The sequence below is a fragment of the Condylura cristata genome, unplaced genomic scaffold, assembly GCF_000260355.1.
Source record: "Condylura cristata isolate star-nosed mole 26May11 unplaced genomic scaffold, ConCri1.0 scaffold00023, whole genome shotgun sequence".
NCBI lineage: Eukaryota > Metazoa > Chordata > Mammalia > Eulipotyphla > Talpidae > Condylura > Condylura cristata.
The window spans coordinates 18,219,398-18,237,333 of record NW_004567124.1 but is presented as its reverse complement, the minus strand read 5'-3'; the positions used below and the strand labels follow the sequence as shown (position 1 = coordinate 18,237,333).

The 17,936-nt window shown below is 41.5% G+C and overlaps 1 protein-coding gene across 1 annotated transcript in view; it reads right to left on the bottom strand.

Moving 5' to 3' along the window:
• Positions 1 to 2,489: 2,489 nt before the first annotated feature.
• The window catches only part of TNFAIP8L3 (tumor necrosis factor, alpha-induced protein 8-like 3), a 41,411-nt gene continuing 25,964 nt past the window's right edge, over positions 2,490 to 17,936 (bottom strand). Inside the window, exon 2 of the mRNA XM_004687792.2 lies at positions 2,490 to 3,975. Coding sequence (XP_004687849.1) covers positions 3,413 to 3,975 — 563 coding nt within the window. The 3' untranslated portion in view covers positions 2,490 to 3,412. The remainder of the gene's footprint in view (positions 3,976 to 17,936) is intronic.

The window sequence follows — 17,936 nt, the reverse complement described above, 5'->3', positions numbered from 1 at the left end:
AGATTGATTTTGTTCTTGTCATGTTTGACTATATTGAATTAATAGGGGTAAAAAGTCTCAAAGATGTTGGGGCAGAGGGCATATAAGCCTGATGTGAACGCATTTCTTTTTTTAAATAAGTGGATACAAGAAGTTCATTTGAGCAGCCAATGAGTGTGCTGACTTGCTTCTGAAAAATGTACAGATGGAAGTTTGGAGGGGAAGCACAGATGGAGAAGTCTTTTCATTTTGATTTGTCACTGAGCTGAGACTTTGTTGCTGAGGATGTCAAGACTCAAGAGATGCAAACACAGGGAGCAGGAGTAATATAGACACATGGCAGGCACAGCCGGCAGGGAATGTGTTTCTGTTGGGTTCAGGTACATGAAGGACACATGACCTGGAGTAGTGGAACTTGAGCACAAGTCCTGGTGCCCTGCCTTGGGGGCAGAGCTGAGTGTTCAGGGATGCCAGTGATGTTTCCAGATGACTTAGATAAGCTACTCCAAGTAATCCCTCTCCCATCCTTAAAGAAGGAATCCTGTCTCTGCTCTTCCTTTGTTGAGCTAGGCATTGTACACTGAAATTTTGGTAGAGTTCATCAATTGAGTGATTTTGTACTGAAGATTCTCTTGGAATTGGTTTATTTTCTGGTACCACCTACATGTATATATTCTAATTTAGCTTTAGTGGGTTCACATTCAAAACTTTATAGACTTCTAAGTTCAAATACATATTTACAGAGTCCTGTTTTTGAAAGTATCTGCTGGCCTCTGTCACATGTTTTGAACCCAAATAGTTTTTCATGGCCACCAAGAAACAGAATTGGAATCCTAAGGATATCCTAATAATGAGATTTTCTTTGGTTACTAGATTGTTATGCAAAACATTTGAAATTTGTAAACTTTACAGCTGGTTGATGAAACTCTATTATCACTTGAGTTTACATGCCAAAGGTATGTTGGAAATAAACACATGAGATTGGTTTTGAATGTCCATTTTTAAAGATGTGTTGGGTTCTTGTGCCCAAGGAGCACAGCTTCTCCTGGCCACAGTTAAGTTTGGGGTGTACCCGGTTGGCCTTGTCCCAGAGTCCTCTGGCTCCCTCGTGGGGAAGCCTAAGGCAGTAGAACACACTTCAGTCTATACTTTGTTGCTGCTCTTGGTAGAACTGTTGCTCCTTCTCTGAACAGAAGAAAGACCCAATTTTCTTAGAGATTCTTGGCTGTCAGAACCTAATCAGCCCTCCTCTGCTGCATGCTGTGGCCTGGGGTGTCAGAGGAACCTGCAACTTTCTTTGGCTGGGGAAAGCCTCTTCCCTGTGGTGTCTTAGACAGAAGACACTCCCTCCCACTCTTTTAGGTCTGAGTTGACTGGGAAGGTTCACCTTACCAAAAAACTAAAACAAAAAACAACCCTGTTTCTAGAACCACCCCTCAAACTAGAAAATAGTCCTTAATCAGATATTATATACAAGGCAGGCATTGAATACTTTGTGAAAATTCAGTTATTGCTGGCCTATGTGCTGTATTAAAGGGTGGAGCCTAGAACTTTTAGCTTCCACTAGCACCCCCAGTAAAAATAACCTTCCCATCCCGGGTGTGTACAGGGTATCATTGTTCAGATCTCAGCTCTGTGAGGAGGGATAGGCCATGTTCATCAAATATGGAGAACTTAACTGTTCCACATTAGTGATCTTTTCTATTGGGAACATTAGTAAACAGAAACCCTATTTAAATGATAGAAAGCTAGGGGGAAAAAAGTGCCCAGGAATGTGTAAATCAGTAAACTACAGGACCTAATATGCATTACATCTACCGCAGGTGATACTGTTTCCCACTCAGGTTAGCTTTGGACTTGGTTCTGTCTGTGAACACATTCTTCAGTTGGACTCTTCTCTTGTTTCCAAATAAACTCCTTTGTTATTGGAATAACTGATTGTTTCGTTTAAGGTCAACACTGAATGGACTTTGAGTGCTGGTTTGAAGAATTTAATTGATGAGCACTGGTGTTGACAGAGGAGCCATTTGAGGCTGGATGGCCACTGTAGACTCAGGAGATGTCGTTCCCACCTTCCACAAACCAGAGAGATCACAGGGTGAGGGTGGGATGAACTAGTGCTGAGCTAATGTGATACTTCCACATTATCACAGATACAAGAGAAGGGTAGCAGGACAGGAGGCAATGCAAGAGCAAGTCCCTTCAGGTGAAGTCCTCCAGGCAGCTTTAGGGGGAAATAAATATTTTGTCTCAGTGTTTATTAAGACTTCGATGAAAGATGTCATAAGCCATAGTGTGACGTATGGCTGTGAGACAGAGAAGGGGGTCATGGTGGCCACAAACTATTTCCCACACTGCCCTGTCCTGTGTGTACACCCACCATAGCTACTTCCATTCGGGATGTAGAAAAGAGTTCTTACTCTAATTTTCTTCTTCCTTTCAACACCATTATTCTCATCACTTTGTCTAACTCCCAAGAAATTTTAGTTTTAAATCACAACTCCAAAACCTCGTTTGAAGGGTATTTATTAACGAACCAGAGAAAACAGCACAGAATGACCATGAAGTCAAGAAAGACAGATAGGAATTCACACATTCTGCTTGACTCTCTCAAGCATGCTGGAATAAACCCTCTTTGTGCCTCGCAGCGGTGCCCCTGAGATGGGGGAGGTGGTCCTGAAGAGTTCCAGCATCTGGGTTTTGGGTGGCAACATTCTCTCTTACCCCAAACCCCTTGGGAAGTTTCTCTCTGCAAGATCATAAACTGCACATCTAAGACCTGAAAAGCAAGCTCTGTAAATTTTCAAATTTGCAGCTTTATACCTTTGAAGTTGTCACTATCTTTTTTGAAACAGCACATTGAAAGACAGATTGCAAACCCAGCCCATTAGCTACTATTGTTCTTTTCTTCTCTGCTGCTTAACAGTCTAGATCCAGGTTGACACCTCCCACACTCCAAAGGAAGAATAATAAAGAGTTTTAATACTAGAGTTTTCAAAATGTGAACATACACCATCTCATTAGATCAATCAGTAGCCCTGGAGAGTGGGGCAGCAGGCATGGCGGTTCTGTGATTCAGAAGACAGAATTGTTAGTGGTGGAGCTGGGAAACACACCCTTATACTCTGACCCCTGATCCAGAGCTCCTCTGCTCTACTATGAACTGAGCTCACCTTGGCCACTAGAGCAGACTTTAGGCTTCAGATACATAAGATGTCCTTTGGGCTTGCAAACAAAAGTTACTTTAAGTACAGACCTTGTCAGTGAGCTCAGAGGATAAACACATCTGAGCTCAATACAGCAGCAACACCAGAAGAATGAGTAGGGGAGAATATGGGGCATTTTCAACAAGAGTTTCTTTTCTTGATTCTCACCCGGACCACGCTGGGTGCTGTGACTTGAACACAGCGAGGTCTAGGAGGGGCAAAGGCCTTCAGAGGACTTTCTCATCGAGCAATTTATTTATTCCTTCACAAATCCTCTTGAGGTTGGGCCTACAGTCTCCATCCAGACTGTAGAGGGTGGAGAGGAACCCTACATCAGCAAAGTGGTTGAAGACATGGTTGATGCGCCCATGGGTCCTGGGCGTCAGGTGTCGCTGCACCAGTTCATGCACCAGGTCCTTGCACTCATGGAGGAGCTTAGAGAGCACATTTCTATCGAAGGTGTACTCTACCTCATAGAAGCTAACAATGGTCATGGCCGTCTGGTTCAGCTTCTTTCTGAACTTCTCCACAATAACAACCTCCTCCTGGCTAAACTGGTTGTTCCGATAAAGAATCCCAATCTTGATCGCCACCTTGATTAAGTCTTTCATGATCTTGTGGGCTTCCTTCTTATTGTGGGTGTGCTCTTTGGTGACTCTGTAGAGCTCATCAAAGATCTCACTGCTGGTGTCATCAATCAACATGTTGGCTACAGTTTTGCTGGCTATTTTGCTCAGAATTTTCTTCTGGGCTTGAAGGGCAAGGCTCTTTGAACTAAAAGCATCAGGACCTATGGTGAAGAAAGAAAGAAAAGTTGTAGAAATTTGAGACCCATTTTTATGTTTCTACAACTGAAATACTAACTTGAATATGGATTCTTAGAATAAACAATTCTTTATCCCTCACAACTCACTAATTAAACCCTGCCATGGCCTAGCTGGTCCTATCCTCATGACATGCTTGTGTACCTTTCGAATCATCTGAATTACACTCTTTCCTCTGTGAATGTGGTCTCCTTTAGTCCAGGCCAAATATTACCTTTTTAGACATGCTTCACACACAAAGCTTTCCCGACTCTACGAGCTCACAGGGACCTTTCTACAGTGGCTGAGTAGAAACCATTCAGCTTTGCAAATTATACCAGATTGCTCAACGACACCAATGCCAACCCCATTCCCAGGGGACACAAGGGAAGTTCGTGGGAGGCTTTCTGACTGAATCTTACCCATACTGCACTGAGCCCAAGATGTATTTTTTTTTCACAGTTGATAACCATGGAAGTCGGGAAGTAATCTTAAAGCTACTGTTGTGAGATGGTAGCTGTGCTGGAGTTGTCATTGCTGGTGTGTGCACCAGTTTGCACAGCAGAAGCCACAGGCTTGGAAAAGTCAAGAGCACTCATAAGAAATGTTACCTCACCAATGTTCACAGAGACCTTTCTACAATGGCTGTTGCAATGGAAACCATTCAACTAGGCTTGCTCAGTTCTGAGCACTTAGTAACCATCTATGATGGCCACTAGACCTTTATGTGAATAACACTTGGTTTGAAGCCAAGATGGCTTAGAGAACTGTGCTACTTGGGAAACAGACATCAACAACTCCAAATCAAAGATGCTTCACACAAGTAGTACCCCGGTGGTAAAGAAGCCTAGAAAAATCAAAACCATTGTATTGTGTTATTATTTTCCACTTTATGAATGAAGGAGTGTGATCTATATTAAAATTATACCATATCTAAGTAAGTCTAAAAAGGATCTTTCAGTAAGTATATAATTACAATTCTAAGTAAGGAGAAAGTACACATTCACAGTTTCACCGATGGCATTTTTTTTCCCTAAAGGCACATAAAACAGTATCTTACAATCTATAATGTCTTAGATTTGATTAAACACTTAATGAAATCACCAATTAATTGGAGCTAACATTTGAAATGAAATCCGCTGGCCATCCTCACATGTATATGTATTACTCTTGTCTTCCCAAACAAACTAGTCTCCTGAAGACATAGATAATGTGTCCCACAGTCCCTAGCTCAGTTCTGAGCACTGGGATAGAATGTATTGAGGAGGACTGCAGGATAGGTGAATTGATGATGGGAGAGGAGAAAGTAAACATTGTACAAAAATAAACAATGTTGTAAAATATACATGTAAATACATTATATGAAAAATTTTAGAATAAAAAAATGCTGCGAAACAGAAGGAAACTATAGTGCAAATATATGCTGAAAATATCCATTTTCTCTTGAGAACTGAGGCTACTTTAGGATCCCTAGAGCTTTGTTCAGTGCTCTTGGCCATATAAAAGTGACAGATGCGATAAGCAGAGTGGATGGAGGGATGGTCATCCATACCAGTTTCCGCAAATCTTGGCCCCTCATCACCTCCTATTCTTCTTCTCTGCCTACCCTTGACTCATTTCCTCAGCAGATTATGATTAATTCCTGATGCTTAGATCTTGAAGGAGCAGATTCAGTAACAATCAACTAGAACTTAGACACAGACACTGCACTTCCTCTACATACCCCCTCAGATTGGCTCAGCTGTACCTCCTCAGCCGAGGGTCCTTCCAAGACAGCTACTTCTGCTCTTAGGCCTCTTTCAGCCCAGGTCCCATACTTCAGGAATGGAGGTGCTATGGTGGGATCAGCAGAACTAAAGCAATGGGCATCTCAGGCTTCCCATAGCCTCAGGAAGTTTCTCCCTAATGTTTGAGACCAAACGGTTCACACAACCAAGGGACCCTGACATGGTGCCAGCTGCCATGTCTTCTGCCAGGATTTTCCCTTCTGTCTTGGTGTAAAGGGAATAAATGATATCTCTTGAGTCTTCTTTACCATGAGAAAGCATGACTTCTGATTTACTCTCTTCCAGTTTGAGATAGATAATACTCCTCCTGGTCAGATCATCTACCATAGTCACTAAACCTTTATGTGAATAATACTTGGTTCTAAAAACATCAAATTCATACTCCAAAGGCAAATGCAAACATTAAGGATGTTCTAAAGATTGTGCTGTATGCTTTGAAGTCAGTTCCAGACTTGGAGGCACTTAAAGACTTTTTTTTTTATTAAAAAGTTTATTTTTACATCATTTCGCACATTTTTTTTTCATCTCAATTGTAATCCCCACGGGTTTCCCATCACCAAATCACCCCTGGCACTTAAAGACTTTTCTGAGTAATGGCTCTAACCCTGAAATAAGTGTATGCCTTCTCAGGTGGTTACTCTGATGGGAAGCATGGAGTCTAGATGGATCCGTTCTAGAATATCAAAACTGAGTCATTTCTGGTAGACAACAGCTTCTAAAAACTGCGTGAGGATGAAGTATTTTAAAAGGCTCTCTATAAATACAACAAATATTCATCTACATAGAAGCAACAGCTCATAGAAATACATGTTCACTGGATGGAGGCTCTGTGAGGGCAGGGACTACTCAGGCCCTCCTGTACATCCAGGGCTAGTGCAGTGACACACGCAGCTACTGGTTGCATGAAGGCAGCGCATGGCTCTGTGCCAGGCACTTCAGGTTTTAGCCTTCTGAGCTGGGTAGAGCTCTTGCATCTTAAACAAGATTTCTCTGCTCACCTGATTGAGAATTCTGTTCCTTTCATCACCAGCATCCCCAGCATTTTTTCTCTAGTTGTCACCTTTTATTGATAAAAGTCCATGAGAATTTTGAAAAATGATATGCCTTCTTGCATGCTTTAAACTTATCAGCCAGTATTTTTCACTTTATGGTTAAGAAGCAGTTATGATTTCTAAGTAGATATAGTTTCTGGGTGTTATATACATTGATATTTTGAAATTAAGAATGTTAGTCCTTATTTAAAACGTGTCAAATGTAATTACATACGACAGTGATAAAGCACCCATAACTGACCAAATGATCAGAGCAAGCTCTTCTTGAAAAATCAGAAATGTCACATTGTTCCCCAAATGTGCCCACATTTCTCCTTGAAACTGTCTCTCTATTCTGTTAACCTAGACAACTTTAACTTAATCTATGTTTTTATGATTGAAAATATTGTATTTGCTCAACCTATGGTAATTCTTTAAGCCAAAAGATTCATATAAATTGAAATGTGGTTAAATGAAGATTCCAGTGACCAAACATCTTCAATCCTTATAAAGTTTCTTCTGGAGTGAGTTAGCATTCTAGTGATATTGGGTACAATATAAAATATTAACATTGTGATAAGTACTTAGTGAACACAGGAAGTGAAGTTTCATTGGAAATGCACCTCTAAAGCTCTGAAGCTTTAATTAAAAGGTGTCACCAACACTAGAGCTTCACATTGTTCCTTTGTTTGACCAGGGAGGTTCTGTGCCCCCGGACAAAGTTCTTTTCCAAGTAATGTTCTTTATGGGTGAGACAACCTCATGTCTGAAGCAGTGGAAGGAGACATCTACCAGATTGAGGAGACATCTACCAGATTGTCTCTCAGGCAGATACATTTAGAAGAACTCACACTGATGTGAGAAAGAGTAGTTGAAGCTATCAATTTCTCAAAGCTTTCTTCCACCTCCACATCTCATGGAAAGTCTCTGGACTGTGAACAGTGTGCTTAGTAGTTTTAATACCACTCTTCAGTGTTCCATGAGATGTTATTGGGTATTCTGGTTGTTTTTTTTTGGGTGGGGGGGGGAGGTGTTGTTTCTAAGGGGGAAGTGATAGTTTCCAAATAAGTGTGAAAAATTCTGGCTTAAGCAGTGTTAAACAGATTCCCGTGAGACTTTAAAATAATTTCTTTATGACATTAAGGTGTTTCATTAATTCTCAGAGAGGGGTGGGTGTGGTAGGTGGAGTGACTTTTCTCCCCCACAAAGATGTCCCCCCAACCTGGTCTCTGGTTCTTGTGAAAGTGTTACCTTCTCTGGCAAAGGAAACTGCAGATAAAATTAAGTTTAGAATTTGGGGATAGAGATATCCTGGAAGAGGATCAGACTGATGTGATCTCTAGTTTGGAGATGGAGAAGAAGTCACCAGCCAAGGAATGTGGGTGGTTTCTAGAAGCAAGAAAAGGCAAGGGAATGAATTTTCCCCTAGAGTCTCCAGAAAAGCAAATGCAGTTCTGTTGACATTGAGTTTCCGCCCTGTAAAAATCCCATTTAGGATTTCTGTTCTCCAGAGTGTAAAGGGATACATTTGTGTCATTTTAAGTCACTAAGATTGTGGCAATTCAATAGGTACCTATAGAACTAGCTCACGTAGGTAGACTGTGATGTAGCATTTTCCAGTTTTCTTTAACCAAGGAACTGAGTTTCTGTCGTTTGAGTAGAGTGACCAATTGCCCTGCTTCTCCAGGATTGAGGGGTTTCTGTATAGTGGACTTTTACTGCTAAAACTAGTAATGCCCCAGGCAAATTGGGACAATTGGGTCACCTAGTTCTGTACATCACTGACCTGAACTATGAATAGAGAAGCAACAAATCATTTCAGAGACTGGAAGAAGATGGTAGATGCCTAACATTTAAGATGCTACCTTTCAGCAGAGGAAGCTGTACGCCCATGTTGCCACATTTATCACCCTTCTCTATTTTCTTTTTAATTCTACCTTAATTAAACCCTAACTTCTTTAAAACAAACAAACAAATAAAAAAAAAAAAAACCTTTGGACTAAAGTCCTTTTGTCCCTGATTTCTCTATAGTTACTGAGCATTTGCTGTTAGTTTGGCTGTTTGAAGTGCTATAGGGGAAAGCCCAAAAATGAATCAGTTGGGTCCTCCTTTGATGTGGTCCAGTTAAAAGATGAGATAAAGACAAATGAAATAAACATGTGAACTAGCCCAAATTAGCATGAATGAGAACAAGTGGGAGAAGCTTTATGCCTCTCAAGGTGGACTGGAAGGTGGATAGATGCCGATGGCTAAAATATTAGGAAGTGGTTTCTAAAGTCATAAATACGGCCAGTAATTTTTCCCCAGATTACAGTTGCCTGGAGTGATTTCCTCATGAGTTTTCAGCCATCTCTTTTCTGTCATTTACTTATAAGGGGACTATGGTACATGCTTCTATGATGAGGGCTCAGAAGAGTCACAGGCATAGTATCTCTGAAGCCTGAATAGAGGAATTATGGATCATCAACATCACAGAAAAGCTTTCAGAACAACAACAACAAACAACAGTACCAGCAAACGAGTCTACCTGGACGGTAAGTATTAAAATCTTTAGAAGAGCCAGCCGGTAATCACAAACTCCCTAAGTGATTCTGACATGCTGTACGCTGGGTAAGTGACTTAATCAGGCTTTTTAGAGGCCTCTGCGGCTATCACCTGGCGCCCTCATGTTGCTGCAGAAGGTGCTTAGGAGTGTGGGTGTGGGGCACACTTCCCTGATTGTGGACACCTGAGCATGGTGTGTGTGCGCATGTGCAAGTATGTGCACCTGTGCCTCAGAGGGAGTGGCTGAAAGGGCAGTGTCCTTGTGGGGAAGGGGCGCAAGTTGTCATCTCCCTGAAGGCTTGTTTCCCCTGCTTACCATTAAAATTTGCGAAAATGATGCCAGGGGCTTCAAAATTGTCTTTCAAATCACTAGAACCAATGATGAAACTACCCGGCTTGGGATGGTTGCAAAACACTATACATAGGACCAACTTGGATGTCATACTTAAGTGCGCACCCTATAGAGTGCTGGTCCTGTGAGATGATACACAACAACTCTGTGGACAGTTATATGAGTTTATAGATGATTACACATTGTGCTTGACTCTTCATGATTCACTATACCAGGTACCTTAACAGAAGCTTTGAGAAGTCCTATAGCAAAGGTAACTTGGTAGTTTTGTTTAGTGTCTACCACTTCTCTAAATGGACCTTAAAAATGGGTGTGTACATTCAGCAACCAAAAAAGAGAAACACATGTGTTTTGCAGCAACTTGGATGGAGCTGGAAAAGATCATGCTTAGTGAGATAAGCCAGAAAGAGAAAGAAAAATACCGGATGGTTTCACTCATAGCAGGAGTATAATGGACCAGGCGAGAAAATAACAAAAATAATGAACAACCATATACCAGAGACATTTTGTGGGGGTGGAGTGGGGAATGGGATCAAAAACGGGGTGGGGGGCAAGGGAGGGAAATGCATGGTACTATGGTGGTGGTACACGGGTGATTTGGTGATGGGAAACCCGTGGGGATTACAATCGAGATGGAAAAAAAATGTGCAAAATGATGTAAAAATAAACTTTTGTAATAATTAAAAAAATAAAAATAATAATAAAAATAAAATAAAATAAAATAGAAAGTATACATATAGTATACATATACATATAAAAAATGGGTGTGTACATAAATACATATAATAATGCACAACCGGTATTTTATTATGCATTACATAACAATGCAATTATACATAAAATATAAATACATACAAAAATATACAGGTGGTCTCTAACTTATTGTGGTTTCAGTTATAATTTTTTGACTTCCAATGGTGCAAAACTGACAGAGTCAGTAAGCAGTAAGCTCAGTGCACTTCCAGCTGTGCAGGTTAATGGTGAGAACTTTCAGGAGATTTCCCATACTTTATTTTAAAATAGATTTTGTACTAGATGAGTTTTCACTACATGTGAGCATGCTTAAGGTTAGCTGGGCTAAGCCATGCTATTCAGGAAGTGAAGTACATTAAAAGATTTTGATAGTTTCTATTCATAACGGATTTATGTGACTTAGCCTCCTTGTAGCTGAAGAGGATATCTGTCTGCTCCACCAACACCCTGTGGAATACATTATGGGAGATGTTTTGACAGGATTGAGAAAAATTAAAGCAAGATACTCTGGTCAAACTTTAACAACTCCCTGGGATCTGTAGGGAAGGGGTGGGAAACCTCACTGTTTCCAACATGCATGCAGGATTTCAGGGAGGTATGTGCACTAAGGGACAGAGGGGTTCAGGAGGAGTGCACCTGGGTGTTTGGGGAAATAGGCCCACCGAGTGGTCACATGTTTGCTTTGAGGAAACACCAGAGACATGGGCTTTCTGATGTACAAGCTTTATGAAGCCTCTCTTCTGCTAGTGCTGATCCTCGTAAACATATTTGAACAAAAGCTCCTATTTCCCAGCCATGAAAAGTAATGGATTACATACAATCTCTGAGAATGGAGATAATGTGATTAATCAGCTATTTTATAGCTCACCTGACTGTCACAATGTGACAAGATTAGGAAAATATAAATTTCATCCTAGCAGAAAAAATCAGGAGTCCTTGTAGCAGGACTGATAAGTGAAAGAAATAGGCGGTCGGTACTCTGACAACAGCCCTCTTAGAACATTTACAAAAGCACCAGAATAATGTGCAGTGGTAGTTATCTAGTTTAAAGAGGAAAAAGCAAAGATCATTTATGAGGGCCCCTTACTGCACAGAAGAGTGCTAGGCGAGGCTCAACTGAGACTCCACAAATGATGCTCAGCTGTAGTACAAATGATGTTTCCAAGTTTCTAGAAAACACTAAGCTCTCCCAGATGGTGAAATGCCAAGCTCCTCGTGACAAACAGCAGGAAGATCTCACCAAGCTGGATGAGTGGGCAGAAAAGACGCAGACAAGCTTCAGTGTGGCAAGGATAAGGTAGTAAGTTCTGGGGGAAAAAAAGTTAATGATGGTTAGGAAAGATGATGGGCTTTGAGCTGTCAGCTACAGCCCAGAGAAGAGGTCTGAGCATTAGCCCAGGATGTAGAGATGGGCTGGGGGAGCAGACTCAAGTTTCTCCTTCCTGTCAGGACTCTAACATCTCTACCTCTGGTAAGGCATGTGTGGAAGGCTGGCACCTGAGTATGGGTAACTGTGTCAAAATGATAAAATTAGAAATTAGGTGTAAGATCCAGAATGCACACAGTATTACTCCATTTCTGTAATCTGCTGAAACTGAGGGTAAGAAAAAGAGTTAGCTTAAAGTGTTGAGTAGAGGTTAGGAGTAGAGATGACACCCTTACCTAAGGAAAAAAACCTTACAGAGAAAAAAAAAAACACCATATACCAAGGCAGGAGACCTAGAGTACAGTGAGGGGGACAGTCCCCAGGCCAGGGGTGAGACTGAGGGTAGAGGGCAGTTCATGTCCAAGTTTCTGGTACTAATCATATTTAACTGCTGGAAAAAACTTTAAGTGACTTTCCTTGAGATGGAGCAACCTCCCAAACCATTGTGAACTTGAACTTTCACTGTGAGCACCCATCTTTCTGCTTACCTGTTTGTGCGCCCTGAAAAACTGATTAAACCTGTTGTGTTCCTCACGTTCTATCCCTCATTACCGCTAAGGCACCAGAAGCCAGTGGGGAGGGAGCTCCCCTCCACTCCCTTCCCCTTTCTTTGTCTGTTCTATGGGTGGATAATGAGGAAGGGGGCTGGCTTTGGGATGAGGAGGTCTACAGGATGGTAATGATAAAACACCCAGAAAAGATATTATCTCTCTTTGAAGAGTTTTGGCTGTTGCTAAGTAGCTGTGGGGATAAAACTATTAGGAACTATTAACTAGTATTTTGAAGTGCAAACCGAATACAGTTATGCTTTCCAGAAAAACATACTGAGTTGTTTCTTCAGTTGTTACTCAAACTAGAGGACATTTCCTTCCCTTATAGAAAACTGTAGTTTATATATCATTGGAATATTAAAGAAAAAAATATTAAAGAAAAAAATGTGGGACCTTTGATTTAGGAATAAGCTGAAATCTCAACTTCTTTCTTCCCTCACAGAAAAATGATCAGTGTTTAGAAACTGATGGAAAAAATGCCTTTGTTGGTCTGATCCCTTTCATACTGGAAGGAGATGGTATTTTTGAGGATTAAGAAAGGTATTTTGGGATACTTTAACATGCATTGCAGTAAAACTTAGATGACTTGGTAGTGTTAAGAAAATGGACTTTTCGGAATATGGGTTAATTTAACATATTCTGAGATCTCCATGGCCTGGTGCCTCCCCTCCCCTCTAAGTCACTTGCCTTGAGGACATATCTCCTAGATTTAGCTCTACTACTGAGCTAAATCTATACTACTAAGGTTTCCAAATTTCTACCAACTGCAATAAGAAGCAAGCACTATGTGGGCCCTACGGGCAGGTCACCAACTCAGGAGGCAGAAGCCTTTTCCAGGCACCTCGAGAGGCTGTGCAAAATGAAAATAACTAGGACATGTATTCCTGCTTCCTTGTTTTCTAATAAAACAAATGAAGATTTACTAATTTTTAATATACAGGTTGACCATAGGCCCCACTCATGTGTGTCATTCTGAGGAAAGAGGGGGCTGTTCCTCCCTTGGGTTGAGTGTTACCTTCATGGTTTTTCCCTTCAGCAGTCTTGATTTCTCTCTGCATATGTTTATGTATGCTTGGTTAAATAGACTCACTGATTATATTATTTAGTTCTAACTAAACTAACCCTCACAAAATGGACTAGTGATTTCAAAAGATTCCTGCAAGAAACAAAACTGAGGACTGAAAACAAATGCTAATCATGCAAGCAAAGTGAGTGGCAAGAAAATGGCAGAGCTGACGATTATCCTCCTCATAGTAAGAGCTTTCCACAGTCAAATTATAAGGTAAACGTAATGATCAAATCAGATATGACAAGAGATGAGGCATAAAAATGGCAAAAATTTGAATAGGATGATATGAAATGTGGATTTTAAATACTTTTTTAAAAAAGATTTATTTATTTGTGCATACAGAACTGGGGTACAGGCCAGAGATGCAGAGGGTGAGAGGCTTCACCAGAGACAGAGTGTGGGGCAGAACAAGCTTCTTTGTGCTGTGCTTTAACCCGCTGCACCACCAGGGAGGGCCAGGATTTTAAATATTTTTTTTTTTTTAAATTTTTTTTTTAAGATTTATTTATTTGTGCATACAGAGCTGGGGTACAGTCCAGAGGCTCAGGGGCGGTGAGAGGCTTCACCAGAGACAGAGAAGGGAACAGAACAGGCAGATCGACGAAGTACACTGCTGAGGGGAGCAGCGGGTGGGTCAGGAGAGGTCTGCCACACCATGTGGTCACCTCCGGGGCAGGCGGGAATCGAACTCATGCGGAAGCAGCTTTAGATTCTCAGTGCTGTGCTTTAACCCGCTGCGCCACCAGGGAGGGCCAGATTTTAAATATTTTTAATACTCCTTTGAGATAGTTCCCAAGGCGGGAGGAAGCTGTGGCAATTTGCAAGACAGTTCAAGGCACTGTAATTTTAATCTTAGCTTGTTCTGTCGGTAATGGAGAGCACTATACAGAACATCACATTGTGGGAGAGGCAGGAGCTGAGGCTGAGGCCAAGGTGGAGTGCTGCTTTTAGTTTTGGAGACTATGAGAGGGGGTTACTGATGCATGACCAACCAGATCAGGCATCAGGCTGTATGGGGGAGATGACTTCATGTTGGGTCCCAAGGGGACAATGGGTGGTGTCCAGGAGGCATCTCAAACTCTACCCATTCTACTCTTTCTTTCCTTTCCTTCCTTCCTCCTTCCCTCCCTCCCTCTCTTGTAAACTGGGATACAAACCAGAGGTGAATGGGCAGTGAGAGGCTTCACTAGAGACAGAGAGGGGCACAGAACAGGCAGAGCGATAAAACACACTGCTGAGGGAAGCAGTGGGCCGACCAAGAGCTATCTGCCACGACATGTGTGTCACCTCTGGGCCCGGGAAAGAACTCGCACTGAAGCAGCTGCAGCCAGCTTGCAGTGCTGCGTCCCAACCTAATGCGCCACCAGGGAGGGCCCTCTTTGTTTCTTTCTTTTTAAATCTCTGGAATCATTGTTTTTTTAAATTTCAGCATGTGCATTTTACAAATTATGTCTAACAATAATTCAGCGCTGAGCAAGTGGTCTGCATTTATATACATATTTTTTCTACTCTGCGTTTTCTATTTTCCCATCCAAACGCTGTTCCTTTCCATCAAGCATTAGCTGGTGAAGAGTCCCACCTTCCTTAGATTACTAGTTAGTTAGGGATCCTTATGTACAAATAGTTCTTCTTAGAATGCAAATACCTATTTAGTTGGTTGAAGTATAAACTTACTCACTGCGAGCTAGAATCACTTTAGTCACAGTCACAGCGATCCCTCCTAGAGGTTTTCTTTCCCATTTTCTACCTACCACCGAGCCATCCCTTATCCTCCACCATGAGCATGAATGATTTAAAAATGAGGTAGGAAGTGAGAGGTAGACTTGGGTACAGAGTGGCCTGGAGGGTAGAAAGAGGAAGGACTGAATTGCCAGTCAGCCAAATGCAGACCAGGGGGAATCTCGTTAGCCAGTGTTTACTCCCATTAAGGTATGGCCAGTCATCCTGTTTCCAGCTTGGACTTGGGAATCCCTGAAATCTTGCTCTTGGTTCTAGCCTGAGGACTAGGGACAGATTTTGACTGTGTCCCCAATGCTTTTCAACCCAAGAGATTGATTCATTCAGTGGTCAGGAATGAAGATTCCAGTGTGTTAAGGGACGAGGCATGATAAAATTTCCAAGCTATGTTAAATGTTGTCGGATAATGAGCAAGGACAGAAGCAATGGCAGCCAAAACTCAAAGCTTCTTATAGAAAAGTAGTTTCATATCATTATAATATCTTGCATTGGGATAATTGTATCTTAAGAGCAGTACCTTATTATCTTCAAGATAAAGACCAAGTTGTTTTCATTCCAAAAAATTCTAGGACTTTGAAATACTTTATCATTTTAGGTGAAGCAAAGAAAGACTGGCAGGGTTGGCTGAAACCTTCCAGCTCATATTTTACTTTGTCTTAGAGCTTTTCTCCCTCATCAGCAGCACTGAGGATTCTATTACTCAGTGTTCATGTCAGATTGCACAGATTATGTACCTGAAATCGTGTGACTATATGCAAGAATTCTGCAACCGAAGGACTATGGCCCATTACAGAGATGAGGAAACTGAGGCACAACAGCTTTAAGTAATTCAAAGTTAAGTGCTAGTAAGAAGCAAAGGTACATTTGAATCCAAGTTCAAACCAACTCTAGATACACTCAGTAATCTTTGCTTTCCTGCATCAGCTTTCAGAAAATTGTCTTTGGTTCCCTAATGACTGTGATTTCTCACTTACTTGGAACAGTAAGTAGGTTCCAATTGAAATCCCCATGTAGCAAGGAGATTTACGTTTCCTGTTTTTAAATGCAAAAAAAAAAAAATTCAATCTTCAATGCTAGGACAAGGTCATATGGTCATTAAAACTTGAAGGTAGGCCCTCTGTGGTGGCGCAGCGGGTTAAAACAGCACTAAGAAGCTAAAGCCACTTCAGCATGAGATCGATCTCTGCCCCGGAGGTGATCCACTTGGAGGAGCAGACCTCTCCTGACCCGCCCGCTGCTCCCCTCAGCAGTGTACTTTGTCAGTCAGCCTATTCTGCTTCCCACTCTGTCTCTGGTGAATCCTCTCACTACCTCTGGCCTGTACCTCAGTTCTGTATGCATAAATAAATAAATCTTAAAAAAAAAAACTTGAAGGTAGATGTGACTTTCATTTTTAATGGGAATCTTCTGTACAGCTTCATATATTGATTTTGTTTTTCATACTGATTTTATAGCTAGCTCTGAAAAGTGAATGAGTGATAATTTTACTTACCAGAGCTAACTGAAGCAGATACTTGTGAAGTCACTTGGGGGGGGGAGGTGAATCATCTCCAACTCAACAGGTTAATTTTGGAGATCTGAGAGATATTTTTGACTCACTGCAGTAGAAGAGCAGCCATCACTAAAAACATCTACTTACCCGATTTCTTTAAACACTCTTCCCCTCCCCCCTTTGTATCTGATAAATAGCTAGTGTTTCTCTGAATGGTAGATCACCTTCAGGCATAATAGTATGAGTCCACTTATGTAGTGCTTGCTCTGCCAAGTGTAATCCACCATATCCTTGCAACTCTCAGTAGGGCATTAGTAGTAGTGGCAGTGGCAGCAGGAATATTTTCTATCCAAGGAAACCACAGTGAGGAAGGATTAAGTAGTTTGTCTAAAGTTAGCATTTAGGAAGTAGCAAAAGTGGGATTCAGCCCCAGGCAGGCTGCCCCGAAGTCCTGGGTTTCCACCAGCCACACTAAAGCGCCATTCCTGAAGTGCTAGACACCAATTAGTTTTAAATGGCTTTCTGAATTACCTTCCACTTTGAGATGGAAATTGAATAGGTTTTACCCTCAGAAGAATTATTTTTTTTTAAAGATTTATTTATTTATACATACAGAACTGGGGTACAGGCCAGAGCTGCAGGGCAGTGAGAGGCTTCACCAGAGACAGAGTGGGGAGCAGAACAGGCAGATGGACCAAGTACACTGCTGAGGGGAGCAACGAGCGGATCAGGAGGGGTCTGCCATGCCATGTGGTTACCTCCCCTGGGCGGGATCGAACTCATGCTGAAGAGGCTGTAGCTTCCCAGCGCTGTGCTTTTAACTCTTGCGCCACCAGGGAGGGCCCAGAATTAATTTTTAAAAAAACCATTACTTATCTCATAGAGAGGCTGAAAACAAAATAATATAACAACTACTTGGATGGCCACAACCCAGGTGGAAGAAATTTTATTTTGTCCTCAGAGACAAAGCAAGGCAAAGCTCTTTTGTTTTCAATTCCTTTTTTCCCCCCTAGTATCTTCCCAAATCTTCCTGCACTCCAGAAACTGGTGTGTCTTTGTCTCATTCACGATTTTATACTTTTGCCTTCTGAGTGTGCACATATCAACACTATATTTAGATGGCTTTAACTTCAGATAAAGGTGTTAAATTACAGAGACTTTTGTGACTTATTCACTATTGTGCTTTCAAGATTTAACAAGTTTAGT